At 39.5% G+C, this 15588-nt stretch overlaps 1 protein-coding gene across 4 annotated transcripts in view; it reads left to right on the top strand.

Moving 5' to 3' along the window:
• NRP1 (neuropilin 1) overlaps positions 1-9285 on the top strand; it is a 116210-nt gene extending 106925 nt beyond the window's left edge. For 2 of the 4 annotated variants that reach the window (XM_065830826.2, XM_065830824.2), the window contains exons 15-18: positions 1548-1819; positions 2316-2409; positions 4003-4062; positions 5500-9285. In XM_065830826.2, the coding sequence (XP_065686898.1) occupies positions 1548-1819; positions 2316-2409; positions 4003-4062; positions 5500-5789 (716 nt within the window). In that variant the 3' untranslated portion in view covers positions 5790-9285. Of the gene's footprint in view, positions 1-1544; positions 1820-2315; positions 2410-4002; positions 4063-5499 lie in introns of all 4 variants that reach the window. The other 2 variants (XM_065830825.2, XM_065830823.2) reach the window with 1 other exon arrangement.
• Positions 9286-15588: the final 6303 nt, after the last annotated feature.

The raw sequence follows: 15588 nt of genomic DNA, 5'->3' as shown, positions 1-15588 counted from the left end.
TTTGTTTAAGCATTGATATAAACAGAGATATGTACACTTATTACAGACTTTGAGGAATAGTATTTCTTACTATTATTTTCTCCTTCCTACTTTCAAAATAACCTTATATCAATGCCAGTAAATCCTGTCTCCACCCTTTTGTGTGAGTGCATTACACACGCAATCTGTTCTTACACACACCAGAATGAACTTTGTATTTTTCCACCATAATTCTCTCCAAAGAAGCTGTTCAAAAGCTGACTGGATGGATGCCTGGCTGGTGTAAATCAGAAGCACTTCTCTGTAGTCAGTATCTTACTTAGCAATTTTCTGTTTCCAAACTAATCACACTCCCACGTGCTTCTCTCCCAGTGTGATTAAGCAAGTAATTTTCCAAGTTAAGGGTATTAGGTGTTCAGATTTCAACATGTATAACAAATCCATTATGCTCTTCAGAAAATACCAGCCATAATCTTACTCTTTTGGGAAATGGCTCACAAATATACAGAGCTCAATACCTTATTACAAAAATCAAGGGAGCAACTCTTGCATTGTTTGTGACAATGCTCAGGCTCTGCTTGTGAGTACTGTTTAGATCTCAGTTCATGATCTCTGACCAGGGCTCTTCGAAGCTACTTTATCCTCCAGTGTTCTTCCCATTCTAATCTTGCCTCCTTGAGTGCAGATTACTTTAAATAAAGATTAAAAGTAGCTCTTTGCACAATTAGTGTAGAGTAGGCCCCAAGGATTTCCGTCTAGCCTGCTGAACTAGGGCTTGCTCTCTTCAGGAGGTGCACGCTGACTAACGGAGCATATGCTGTCACACCAAACATGCTCTTCCCTCCTTCCCTGACCAAAAGTGAATGCCTTGTGTGTGCCATGTAGTAAACATGTTGTTAGGGTTCACTCTCAGCACAAAGCAGCCCAGTGAACAGCAAAGGAGTCTGCCAGAAGAAATCAGGGAATCAGTGAATCATAGAATGGTTTGGGTTGGAAAGGACCTTTAAAGGTCATCCAGCCATAAGCAGGGGCACCTTCAACTAGATCGGGTTCCCCAGAGCCCTGTCCAGCCTGGCCTTGAACGTTTCCAGAGATGGCACATTCACCACCTCTCTGGGCAACCTGGGCCAGTGTTTCACCACCCTCATTGTAAAAAATTTCTTTTTCATATCCAGTCTGAATCTTCCATCTTTTAGTTTAAAACCATTTCCCCTTGTCCTATCGTAACAGGTCCTGCTGAAAAGTCTGTCCCCATCTTTCTTACAAGCCACTTTTAAGTATTAAAAGGCCACAGTAAGTTCTCCCCTGAGCCTTCTCTTCTCCAGGCTGAACAACCCCAACTCAGCCTTTCCTCATAGGAGAGGTGATCCATCCCTCTGATCGTTTCTGTGGCCCTCAGCTTTCCTAGAGCTCCCAGACCAAAGCCCTCTGACTCTCCTGGCTGTGAGACTTGACCTATCAACATGGAAAAAAAAAGCAAAATGATCAGGGGTGGTTGGGACTTCTTAGGTAAGCAAAGAAAATGAAAGCTGGTGGCTATTCCTAACACAGTCCTTCTGTCACAGTAGGAGATGGCAATTTCATTTACTCACAAGCTGACGAAAGCCAGAAAGGCAAAGTCGCCCGACTGCTGAGCCCGGTGATTTACTCACAGAATTCTGCCCACTGCATGACTTTCTGGTACCACATGTCCGGCCCACACGTTGGCACCCTGAAGATCAAACTGCGGTACCAAAAGCCAGATGAATATGACCAGGTACTGTGGACCCTGAGCGGGAACCAGGCAAATAGCTGGAAGGAAGGACGTGTTCTTCTACACAAGTCTGTGAAACACTATCAGGTAAGTTCAGCTTGCTGAACTAACAGAGCCAAGGCCAGTAAGACCTTGCTGGTCATGTTTTATACACCATAGCAGGAGATGCTGCTGAAGGATTTATGCAGACAGTATTATACCTACAGGTGAGATGCTGCTGCTGTGACAGTAATAATAGCGGTATATTTCATGGTATCTCAGATGACAGTGATACAAGCAATTTGTTACCGAAGGCCAAATAAATACTTTAGAAATCATTTCTCATCTATCACAAAACTGCATTCTTGCCACAGTCTTGCTGCTGATATAAAAATCTTAAATGAAGTTATGACATTATATAAATTAACATTTGCACATGTAGAGGTTCATAAGGGCATACAGTGTAGGCTGGCAGGCCACAATCAAAGTACATGAAGATGTGGAATCATAAGTGAAGATGTCTGTTAACAGTTAGCTAAGAAATCCTGAATGCTACAATTGTGTATTAATATGAAAACAATGTAAACATTGTCTCATTTGGCAGGTGGTTATTGAGGGAGAAATTGGAAAAGGAACTGGAGGAATTGCTGTGGATGATATTAAAATTGACAATCACGTAGCACAAGAGGATTGCCGAAGTAAGTATAATTAGCAAGAATGTATAGAAATCTCAGCCAAAACATTATTTATTTTGTTCCGATAGCTGGTTTTAGCTGTAAGAAAGGGATAGATATTATTGGCTATATAAGAAGTTTTGCACTGAAAACATCCTGATCTGGCACATAGCTTTATTCATATGAAGTGTCACTGGTGTCGTCTCAGTACTGCAGCAACTGCAATATTTTGGATCAGAACTGGCATCCTACTGACATGGGTCACAGCATATTCACATTCTCACATTTTTCCCTATATTTTAGATTGCTGGTCTCTTTAAATTTCTCTACTTTTCCTAGTGCTCTTCCCTGTTTTAGCTGATGCTCAAAATCCAATCTTATTTATTCATCCTTTTTAGATCACTTACTACTAAGCCTACTTGAACTCTAAAGGACTGTATCAAACCCTTATAGAATACACAGACAAGGTGAAATGGTCCCTTACACTGTCCTCTGCTGTCCTGTAATTCTGAGTTTGCTGTGACTCATTTGCTGTAGTCAGCACCTCCAAGACATGCCTGACACAAAGTAATGTTAGAACATGGCCTTTTCCACATCTGAGCCAAGCTATTCCTGATATGCTATTTGAGTCCTTTTATTTCTGGTCAGTCTTGAGTTATTCCAGTCACTGCTGATCATATGTACATTGCATACTGCACGTAATTTGGCAGCAGCAATGCCAGATTAACACAAGCAACTGAACCTTGTCCTTCATGATGGAGATTAAGCCATGACTTTTATGTAGGAGAGGGAATAGAACTGAGAATCATCAGCATTAGAAAGACGAACTTATGCCATCAGAGTTGGCAACATATCTGAGACCAATAATTAGCTACCTTTTGTAGCTACTATACTTTTAAGTGTAACAAGACAGACTTCAGCTACATGGTCATTTCACTGCAGGATGACAAAACTGTGCAATCACTTTTTATCACACAGTTCAGTTTCTGCAGTTCATCATATGCCACCAGAGTGACAGTTACCAGGAAAGAGAGACAGGACACACTGTTTGGTCCTTCTGCAGTGTCCTCAGTGCCCAGAAGGGTTCTGGGTTCACAGTGATGGTGTTTACCTGACTCCAAAATGAGAGAGGAAAGCAACTTTTTTCCTACCTCCACATGTTTGGTTCGTTCAAACCTAATTCTGAGCAAGGATTTTGGCCTGTGGAAGCTAAAGCCAAAAGCTCAGTCTGAAGCCCAAACACACATGGTCTCATTGCAGTCAGTGAAACTATTCCTGTGATTAACTATGCATATGCTGATGAAGTGTTATGGAATTGGGCTCCAAAATTGTAAATACCATGAATGAGATGCTAATTCATCACACTGATTTATCTTTCCCAGGCATGGAAAACCCCTGCTGATAACTATAACTGTGCCAAGACTGGGCGGAGAGGAGTTTTTAAATCTTTCTTTTTTTCTCCATTAATTTTCAGAGCCCATCATAATGAACAGTTCTGTCAAGCTGACATAATGATGCTCTGACACAGGAAAATCTGCTGTACCATTATTGCTAGCATCATAGTCAATCAGTGTTTGTAACCCTAATAATCAATGTCAATTCTTTTTGCTTCATTAGAATCAACTGACGTGGAGAATGAAATAGACGAAGAAGACGACCCAGAAAGTAATCAAACAGGTAAAAACTGTGTTATTGTTAAAAGGGAATTAATTTCTAAGTGTATTCTCATGTAAATTTGTGCATTCTGATTATTTATTTATAGATTAGCTCTCTAACTGCGTATTGTATTAAGGTTTTATGATTTATCTGGATCAGATGCTAAGAAAGTCTACATTTATTTGAAGAATGTAATAAGTTTATTCTTCTATGTCATATAATCTTACAGACTTTTTATTATTTATACCTATCTTAAACCTTACAAATTTCATATATGTAATTTGCTACGTTGTACACATATACTTCCATGCAAACTATAGCTCCTTAATATTTTGTTGTCTAGAAGGCTTGTCCACAGCTGAAGAAACAGCTGTTATTGCCTCTTACAACTTACGACTTGCACAGTGTCGAGGTAATTAGGCTCAAAACTCTCCAGGCTAATTGTTTCACAGACCTGGTTGAAAATGTCATTTTATGACCAGTCTACCAAAGCATTATCATTTTCAATGATGATAGCTGTAAATGGATCATTAAATAGATCATAATTGTCATATTGTCCCAATAATAAAATATACTTGCATTTTTCAGGCGATGAGCATAAGTTTTTGTTACAGTCAACGGGATTGCTATCATCGATTTCAGTGAAAGCAGGGTTTGTCCAAAAAAGACTGTTTGTCTTTTCCTGTAACAATTAGCAGGGTTTGCAAGTTTACTGGGTCTCTTTTATAAACTGAAAGGGTTGAGGGAAAGCATTGTGATACCCAGTGAATATTTTACGTGAGGCAGGAGACTGCTCTTGTGTGTCAGTTCAGTCACTATTTCAAGGTCTAATCCTGAAGTCAGTGGAGATGGATGCAAAACGGCTGGAGATTCCCAACCAATGTCTAAGGCTATAAACATTCTCACTGACCTGAACAAGATTTAATTAACATTTTAGTGCTAAATTACTGCAAGCTGGCAAAATATAATCAAAAGGTCTGGTCATTCATTCCCCAGCGTACCACTTAATCCAAGGCAGAATCACACCCCTACTAACATGCAGCAGATTCAAGGACTGGACAACAGTCTGAAAAAAATCAAACAGTATTTGGGCCATATTATACATGGTGTTTCAGAAAGATGGACCCAATTTCATAATGGCAACATGTCACAATTACACAAAAATTTACAAACGGTTTAATGATTTATCAAGTTTTAGCAAGCTCTTTATAAATCCTCTATGTTCCCTTCACCTGCTGTACAGACAACATCAAGACGATAGTTGAATTCATGCCAAACACCTCTCAATTAGGTCCATCTTTTTGAAATACCCTGCAGTTTTCAGGTAGAAGCTAGGTTTTCAAATTATGTAGCAATTTCTGTCAAAAGCTCGATGTCATTTGTCCAAATTTCCAACTCATCAAACAAAACTAACTAGAATCAGTTCTGAAGACTTTGCAATCCTTTACTCCATTTCAGGGTTTACACCTCCATACCATACAGGCGAGGACTACGATGATAACATCTCCAGGAAACCAGGCAACGTCCTGAAGACCCTAGATCCAATCCTTATTACCATCATAGCCATGAGTGCACTCGGGGTGCTTTTAGGAGCCATCTGTGGAGTTGTTCTGTACTGTGCCTGTTGGCACAATGGGATGTCAGAGAGGAACTTGTCTGCACTGGAGAATTACAATTTTGAACTGGTTGATGGTGTAAAACTGAAAAAAGATAAACTAAACACACAGAATTCATACTCGGAAGCATGAAGGTATAAAGCAACTGGAGAAGTTTCAGAGAATCGGGATGGAAGGACATAGCTCGGTCGTGCTGGGGAACTGTTGATCTTCTTTTACTGTACAGGCTGAAAAGTGCGTTGATGACACTGAGCCAAGCTTTTCTCAGGAGCTTCAATGAGTGTGTAACCGATAAACATGGACAACAATCTGTGTTAACAATCTGAATCATGTACAGTCTGCTTTTTCTTTTGGTTTTATTTGAAATAATCAAACGCTGGTGTTGAGACCAAGTATGATTGACTTATAGTTCATTTTGTCTTTCTTTCTCTCCCTCTCTTGTTTTCTGTTAATGGATAATTTTGGTTTTACTGTGCAAAATCCAAGATGCTGTCACAAAATGTATTCAGTGGGGTCCCTTGGATGGACATGCTGTCTGTAGCTCAGTGCCCAGAAAATATTGGAGTAACAGCAATTTAGTGGACTCCTGCACCTGTATTTGTGTATAATTGCTCGTGTTGTGCATAGGCAAAGAAGGGTTAGGATGTTTTTGAAAGTACTACTGCATCAGTACCAATATAGTGTGTCAGCTCTGTTTACGAAGCAATACAGTCAAATTTTATTGATGTTTTTCAGTGTTGTACTAAATTTTGTGCTTGTGAACTCCATAAAAGAGTATGTGCCATCGTTAGACACAACTGGTAACCGAGTGTACTGCCTAAAAACTAAACAAAAAAGTCCTTGGCACTGGCTAGTGTATGTCCTCTCAAGTGCCTTTTTGTTTGTACTGCTTCTCATTGTGTTAACATTAACCACAACTCTGCTTCTCTCCAGTTATGCCCTTGTCTTTAATCATATTCTGGTGGCTCACTGACTAAAAGAAAAGTATATTTTAGTGTAAGAAAGTAGCCTCAGTAAGGCAAGGGCTAATCAGATTTGACAACCTGGCTTGATTGTTCTGCTTTCTGTATTTCAACTTCATGTCTCTTGACCCTTTTGTATAAAGCTGCAATATCCCCTTTTATTGTTCTTTCATATAGAATGTATTTTCAAAATGTAAAATCTCTCTCCCTTTCTCTTCTCTTTCTCTCTCTCTTCCTCTCTCTGAGTAGATTGCATAAGCATTTGCCATTGCCAAGGAAAGAAAACTTGCAGCTTTAACTTGCTGGTAATGGCAAAGGATTTTATTAGAGTTTGTGTTAAACAATAAGGGAAAATTCTTAACTTTACCCTCCAAAGTTGAACTTTGGGTTTCTTCTTAACAGCATAAAGTGACAGTATCTTTTTTCCTGAAATCATGAAACATATCTTTTATCCTGAACAGCTTGCCTGTTAATTACACTCGGGAAAATTATTCCCTTACTGATAAGATTGCCTTTAAAATTGAGAAACTTTCCTCCTCCTGCCCCTACCTGAACCCAGAGTCCTGTTCTCTCAGTAAATGTGTATTTTCATGCTAATCAATGCTAATTGGGCTTACACACGGGTACTGAGGGCAGAATAAAATCCCACCATGTATGTAGGGTATGTTCTTACCATCCTGTTACATCTACCCAGCATTTCACACCAGGAGGTTTCCGTTTGACCAGAGGTGCAGATAGTGACAGATGCAGCGAGCTGAGTAGTGTGAGCTGTCAAAAAAATGCGCTTGACAATTACATCGTAATTTTTTATTATTTTAGGATAAATATTATTGGACAACTAACATTCAACAGCCTATGCAGCTGGTCCAACAGGGTAAGAAGAAACAATAGTATGTTTCCCACAGGGGTGCATAGGTGGATGCAAAGGGCTGAGGGGCCACTCCCCTCCCACAGGTGCCCAGGGATGCTCCATGTTTTGTGTGATGACCCACACCCAGCAGAGCCATAACTGGTAAGGCAGTGGGAGAAGGCAGCTTTAACCTTCCCCTGGGTATCTACCAACCAGCAGATAAAGTCGGTGCAAACACGGGGAAAGGAACGTCCTGCAAAGTGCTGAATTCATGCTTTTCCTCACTGAATTCCTCATGTAGAGTCAGGGAAGTGATTGTGACTTTCTGAGTTAGTCTTTTCCAAAATTGCTTTTGTAGCAGAGCAATGGAGTATCCTGTCCAGGATTAGGACTAAAAAGGGGTTAATTCAGCCTTGAATTTCTAGAGCAACAATATCTACCACCATTTATCAACTAAATTTTTAAAGCATATCATTATACAAATATGAACCATAAACCAGAAAAGTCTGTAGGAAATCCACCAGTAACCTAGACATTGAAGAAAAGGGAGGGAGATAGGAGGTAAAAATAGGAGTTTTGAAGTTGAAAATACTTTAAAGGAAGACAGAACAGAAAAAAAAGAATGGATAGTTGCTACTTCAAAGGAGTCCTAAAGGCAAAGGCTGCAGTGAAAATTCAAACACCCACTTCAAGCCATCAAACTTTATGTGCCTAAATTGGAAGAGTTGCCTCTCCAGGCTCTAGATTTTGGGTCCTCCAGAAGGTGAGACAGAGCACCTAAGACCTGAAAGTCTGGCCTAAAAATTGGTCCATGAAGTGTCCCAAGTGACACTTTGGCAGAGGCAGAATTTTCATTTGTGTCCAACAGTGTAATTTGACCAAAACAGTCAAAGCATCTAGTTATTTAACCCAAAGAAAAAAAGGATTCTTCCAAACTATTTTCAGCATACCACCACTGTGTGATCCAGATGTTGGGGTCTGTTCTTCTTAACTGAAAAAACTTCTAGTTCACTAACCTGACTGAGAGTTACATGCATATACTGCCCTGAAGAGAAAATCCCATTGAGGAGCTCAAGCCCAAAATCTTTTGAAATATTCCCGTGTATTTCAATAGATTCTAGACCAGCTCTTGGTCTTGATCTATTTGAAGAGTAAAGCTGGTGGTTGGTGGTTTCTTTTCTTCTTTTAACATACTGAGAATAGAGTACATGAAAAGAAATACATCTCCTTTGTGCTTTCCAGACCTTACTAAGATAATGAGGATCTAGCACTGAAGATTTGATTTCTCTGAAGGTAATAGAATGAAAGCTGCCCTTCAGTAAAGGAAAAATGATACTGCAACTTTACATTGAAAAGTATCTTGCACTGATAAATATATTTAAGAAAATTATATGTTTATAAAGTTATTAATTTGTAAAGGCAGTGTTACAAAATGTTCCGTTTATATTGTTTTAGATTGTTTCATAATTTTTAAAGTGTAAAATAACATATTTTTTTCTTTATTGAAAAACTATAAAAATCTTCTGTAGTAAAATGATTTCATTTTACTGGTATATTATTGCTTCATGTTTTGTACCATCATAAAACTTTGTGCAAATTTTTTTTACAGAAATTTTTATTTTCTATGACAATATGACACTTGTAAATTGTTGTTTCAAAATGAACAGCGAAGCCTTAATTTTAAATGACATTTGTATTCTCAGACACTGAGTAGCATTAAAAAAAAAATCACATAGAACTGAACTGTAACTTAAATTTCCAAACTATGACTACTACATTCCAAAGAAACAGTTGAATTAAACATTTTCATAAAATATCTCATACCTGATGTATTTTATTATACCAAAATATATTGGTTTTATCAAATGGTTGGTTTTATTTAGTATCTTGCAACAAAAAACATGTTTTAGTCATGGTTACATTTGTTGGTAGGCAACTCCAACAGACATCTTGGTGGGACCATTTACGGTTTAAGATGGAGAGACCAACCCTCGGCCTGCCCAGTTCTCTCTCCCTGTGGGAAGACAGTCCCACTATGTGCCCAACTTTTAGCTAAACAGCAGGGATTTAAGAGGACAAATCTGCCATCACTGCTGGCAGGTTGTAACTCACCTCACTGCCGTGCGAAGCCCAAGCCACACGCCCTATGTAGGTCACACGCACACCCTGGGGCTTGCTCTTTGTGAAGGATTTTACCAGGGACTAATGTGCATTTTGGACAAGTTGCTCCACTAAGTCTCTGCTGCAGTAATAATGTTTGTACTCATGAGCTCCCTTCAAATTTCCACTGAAGTCATCACGACTTACCCAACCATGGCCAAATCTCCCAATGCACAGCACAAGTTGTTGATGGGAGCAAATGTTGCCAGGGTGGCCCATTGGGCTTAATTCGGTATTCATTTGGGTACTGAGGTCATGTGTAGAGAGCCCTCCAAGAAATCTGCATCCAGACAAGAAGCTTTAGATTGCACATATCCTCTTTCATGCAATACTTACCTGTTTGTTTCTTTTTGGTACAGAGTAGTCTGCACATTAAAGTTTGTCAACCCCTTTATGTTGCACATATGAACAATGCAGATACTGTCAGTATGTCACTAGGTTGAGTGCCCATGAACACACAATTTACTTCACATACTTTACTACTCCTGGGAAAAAATATTGTACTTACTGTACTTATTATCACATGATTGTTACACTTGAAGAGAAAGTATCAAATATTTCCTCCTTGAGAGAGCAGCACTGGAGGTACCTGTTTAAAATATGAGATAGAACTATGGCAAGGTGCCTGAGCAAAACTTGCTTTGTGGTCACAGTAGGGATTGCTCTCAAAAGACAGTTGTGAAGGTTGTTGTCCATACAATCATTAAATCTAAATTCCTTAGAAATTTACTTCATTGCACTTTCTTTGCTTCTGTGATAACCAGTGACGGGGCTCTTTGAAGGAAGATAAATGGTAATGGAATTAATTAGTGAAACAAAGGTGTCTATGACGCAGATCCTTTGAGGGGGAGGTTCAGAAAAGAGAGATACGTATTTTAAGAAAATTCTCTCTTTCATTTAGGGGAAATTAATTAGCGTAGAAGCTAACAACTATTTAGCACTAAACTTTCAATTTTCCACACCAAATAAGCTGCATAATGGAAAGACAAAAATGGTGCAATGGGATCTGAATTACATTTCAGAACCTAACTTGTAAACTTGAAAGTAAAAGATGAGCAGATGGAAATAACAGATGGGTCAGCTACAGACAACCAGTGCCAAGAGTGCATAACTCTGAGGCTCAAATATTAGGGTCACGGTTTCTAAAAAGGTTCTTTGGCAAGGAGAGTCAAGCAAACCCTATTATTATTTCACCAATTAAACATACCAGCCATGAGTCAGCAGCCACATAGCCACAATGCTGAGCCCAATACCATTTCCTTGCCTTTTGGCAAGACCTAAAATACAATTACACAGCAAAAGGCAGATGTACAGGTGAGGCAGGGGCAGCACAGCTGACATACGTGTGGTTGGGTAAGGTCCACTGGCATCACGGACATGACAGCAGTGCCCACCTGTACAAACCTGCCCACTGCACCAGAGGAGAGGAGAAGCTGCCAGTCCCAGTGGAGATAAAGGCTCCTTGGTCCTTATAAAACACCTTTTATGTGGCATATGAGGACTTAACAGGTGCATACTAGTGTAACTCTAAAATTGACCCTCATAAGTCTTTGCTTATGTATAATTGGTCCATTTTGAAGACAATTCTCCTAACCCGCTTTCTCAAAGTCAAGTGTCAAAGTTGGTTTTGATTTTCAGATCATGACATCTAGACGTTAGATCCCAGAAGTAATTCCCTTCTCATTCCTTAATTGTCCTGTCCTTTTCAATGCATTATGACTAACAGCATATTGGTTCAAGCAACATTAATTTATTAGAGCTTTAATTTCTTCTTTTATAACATTTTATGCCTCAAGTCATCCATAACCGCAATTTTATCTACAAGTGTTTGTTAAATTATAACAGAGGGGGGGTGTTTGGTTTTTTTTGGTTGGTTGGTTGTTTTTTTGTTTTTTTGGCATGAGATACTTTGTATAGCTGTTTTCTTTGCCAATTAGTCACCCTGTAGACTAATTGCTTTTCTACAGTAGGTCAGTTCTCTATATACGCTTCTATTCTCATAACTGTGCACAATCAAATTCTAATCTTATCACCTCTAGGACTGATGGTGTCTCAATGTTTATAACTGAAAATCTCATTAAAAAAATCTTCTGGCATTTTTCACAGATGGATGGGGTCTTATCTTGTGTCCAAACCTAATTCCACCTTCACTAATCATGTTCTCCTATTTAAATTTACCTTGTTTTTATTCATCTCTCAGACATTTGATTCATGTCCCCGCCATTGTACAGCATCACTGTGCATCATGCTCTGTGTTTTTTTACAGGTAGTTGTGTTCCCATAATGGGTGAGGTGGGTCCAATTGATAAAGGAATTACAGTCTTACTGGAGCACTGTTGGTACCAGACAGAGAGGTCAGGCAATGCTCGCAGGGGGAGAAGGTAAGGAGGAGGTATGGCAGGTGTTGCCATGACAAAGACAGGGATTTAATGATGAGAGACTGGAGGATGAAGGGCTTGCCTGAGGAAATAGGTATTCCAGGTGACATGAGCTGCAAAGGGAATTATTAGAAAATTCCTGTGTTCAGTTCATTTATCCCTTGAAAAAAAAAGAAACCCTTCACAATTCTCAAAAAATGTCTGCATCACAGAAATGTCTTCGGCATTTTGTGCTGGTTTGACTGAGAATGAGTTAATTTTCTTCATGCAGTTAGAAATCTTTCTTTTCCATAGCTAGCATGCTTATTATTTCAACTTAGTTTGAAGACAAAAGATAACACCCCAGCACAGAGCTAATGTTTTCAATTGCTCTGGTCTGAGAGCCAAGGACACTCTGAGCGCTCTGCCCACAGGTGGAAGGCATCGAGGAAGGGGGGCATGGATAAGGCAGAGCTTGACTGACATCCAGACTGATCAATAAGAGTATTCCATCCCATTGGCATCGTGCTCCATATTTAAGGAGTCGGGTTCTTCCGCTCTCTCTCTCAGACATCCCTGCTCTTGCTTGCTCTTTCTCTCGAGAAAGGGGAGTTCTGTGTGGGACATTTAGTTGGGCTTTTTTGCCATTTTGCAGAGGGCTCTGAGCCTTTCTGCCTTTTTCCTCTCTTTTCTCTCTCTGGGATTGGCTTTGGGACCAGGTGCTGTTTTCATGGGATGGGCTGCTCAGTGTGTTTGTAAGGAATTGCCTTGAGCATCTTTTATTTCTACTTTTTATATATATATATATATGTGTATATATATATATACACTAGTAGTGTATTAGTATTTTGTTATTTTATTAAACTGTGTTTGTCTCAATCCAAGTTTCTCCCTTTCCTTTTGATTCTCTCCCATATTCGGGGGGGTGGGAGAGAGGGTGAGTGAGCAGCTGTCATGGTTGTATTTCTAGCTGGGGTTAAACCACAGCACACTTTTACGTTCTCAGCCATGGAAGAAGGAATTGGGGTACCAACCTACCTGTTAGCTGAACCTGAACAGTGGATTTCTATGCTCAAATAGGCAACAGGTGTGGATGTGTCTTTGAAGACCCAGGCAGCATCTCAGGACTATGAAACTGGCATTCTTCATGCATCATTTTCATGTCGAGAGCCTTTATTCGCTTTCCTCTGTAACATGTTGCTTTATGCCATTTGTTTCAGAATTGCCTGGGCTGAACTGCCGTTTTGTAATATTTCCTACTGTTAATATGTTTTGTCTTACTGCAGTTTGTGCTTCCCTCACTGCTCAAATACTTTTATAAACATCTCCCTATGCATTTATTAAGGCATGCATAGCATGAAATAGCCTCACCCAGTGCCACATATTCCCCATGTCAGAAGCGAGAAGAGCCCACCTCATCCCACTCCTCCTCTTCCACACCCCTGCCAGGGCTGTTCTCTCTGTATTAGGGACCCAGACACTATGTCTTTAATAAATAATCTACCTTTCATGAAGCCTCGATGCTTTCTATATCAGACTGGTATCTTTGCATTAATTCATTAATTAAATATTGATGCCAATCTTCCTACTGAAATATTTACTTACTGTCTTCATAACTCTTAGCATACCAGAGTGGGTCACTCTATTTTGCCTTTTAAGACTACTAATTAGACCACAGTGTTTTAAGTTTCTTTCCTTTTAACCTTCTAATCTGACCCTGTTTCCCATAGCTCTATCAAAGAAAAAAAAAAAAAAGAAAAGAAAACCTAACATGAAGGCATAGCTGTGTACACTTTCTATCTTAATTTATTTTTATATTGAAATGTGTTTTTGTGGAGTGAAGTGGAAAACCACCAGGCAGGTTGGTATTTGAGATGTTTGGGAAGGAGTAAGGAGACAGCCACTGGAACCTTCTGAAAACTATGCTGTAACATCTGGAAAGGCTTAACAACTCCAACAAGTGAGGGGAGCAGAGGATCATCAGAGTAGGCAGGGTGTGAATTTATTGGTTTACCCCAAGCATGACTGACAAAATGGAAGAAAAGCAGGAAAATACTTGGTGTTAAGACTAGATCAGAAAGGAATGGCTTATTCTAGGTTCTGCTAGTTTCTCTTTTAATCAATCCTCAGAAGATGGAAGGCAAAGCAAGAAATGAACTCAACTATAACTCACTCACACCTATAGCTCATGTTGACTAATTCATGTCCTACGGTTATCATGCAGCTCTGAGACTGATGCAAAGAAAAGCTGGTTGCCAACCGCCCTTTATGTGAAAAATCTCTGATCCTCAACACCAGCTCCTTTGCACGTCCTCCAAACGGTTACATGCAGGAAGCGATAGCACTTCGTACCCATTGCCCACATATTCAAATGTATTTTTTCTTGCCGTAGGCCATATTATCTTCCATTTACAGTTCTTTGGCCTTTCTTCTTCTGAAGACAAGGCCCATCAAACAAGCCACATTTTCCCAGACTCTCTGTCCTGCATGGTGCAGTGCACCCCAGTTCCCATTTATCAGTTTAGAAGCCCCGAGCGGGACCAGACCTCCCAGTTGCTCAGCTGATCCTGCTCTGCTGCCCCAGCCCCTCGGGGCCTGCTGGCTGTTTTGCATCACTGTCTTGTTTGTAATAGGAGGTCACTGAAAGTTCGCTTGAAATCTAGACTATTAATTAAATGCCATAATCTGTAGGCGACCAAAGATCATCTTTGCTACTTTTAACAAGTCTTCTCACAATCTAAGCCATTTTCTCCATGCATACTGAGGTCTTAAAGTGGTCAACTTAAATCCATATATCTTGATAAAGTGGCTGAATTACTGCTGCTGAATGGTAGGCCATTATCTACAATTAGTTTATGGCTCTTAATAGCTATTATTGCAAGATGGATTTCTCTATAGCATAAGTGTCTTACCCAAGATCCTGTTAGTACTCTTGCTTATGAAAATCTAAGTGGTAGCTGCTTTCTGGAAAAGATCAGGTTATTCTCCAAGCTGAAATAAACTGGTACCAGCTTATTACTACAGGTAACAAATAGGCCATATGCATTATGAGGACTATTTGATTCTTCTTTGCTGTGTACTATATGTAATAATGGAAATGTGCACAACACTATACGGACAAATAAACTGAATAAATGCTGTGAAAATGTCACTATCGAGTTTAAGAGAAGAATACCAAACATCTGTCAGTCACAAGCAGAGGGCATAGTAACTTGTCTCAGAGTAGCAGTTTTTCTTGTTCTGTTTATAGAAGTATTATGGTTAGAACAGTTAGAATAAGTGTGTGCCGATTCATTGGAGAAAACTATGGATTTATGAATCTCCTTGAGGAAGTGTCTTCTGATGAAGGACACGAAGGAGCAGAGAGTAGAGGCGGAGTAGATGGGGTCATGAACTTCATTTTACTTCTCATCATGAGTAATAGTGCTAAACTGATAGTCAGTCAGATCTCTCATTTTCTTTAATTTAACGCTATTCTTCTCGCTCTTTGCATTACTGACCCCACATTATAACTGAACCGTGTATTTTATTACAATGCTAAGCACTGTTTTAAATGCACATGAGGAAATTTCAGTGCTCTTTATACTGCACAGTTATGTGTG

Source organism: Patagioenas fasciata, chromosome 2 (assembly GCF_037038585.1).
Source record: "Patagioenas fasciata isolate bPatFas1 chromosome 2, bPatFas1.hap1, whole genome shotgun sequence".
Lineage (NCBI taxonomy): Eukaryota > Metazoa > Chordata > Aves > Columbiformes > Columbidae > Patagioenas > Patagioenas fasciata.
The sequence above is the reverse complement of the archived record's forward strand: the minus strand, read 5'-3'. Positions and strand labels throughout refer to the sequence as shown.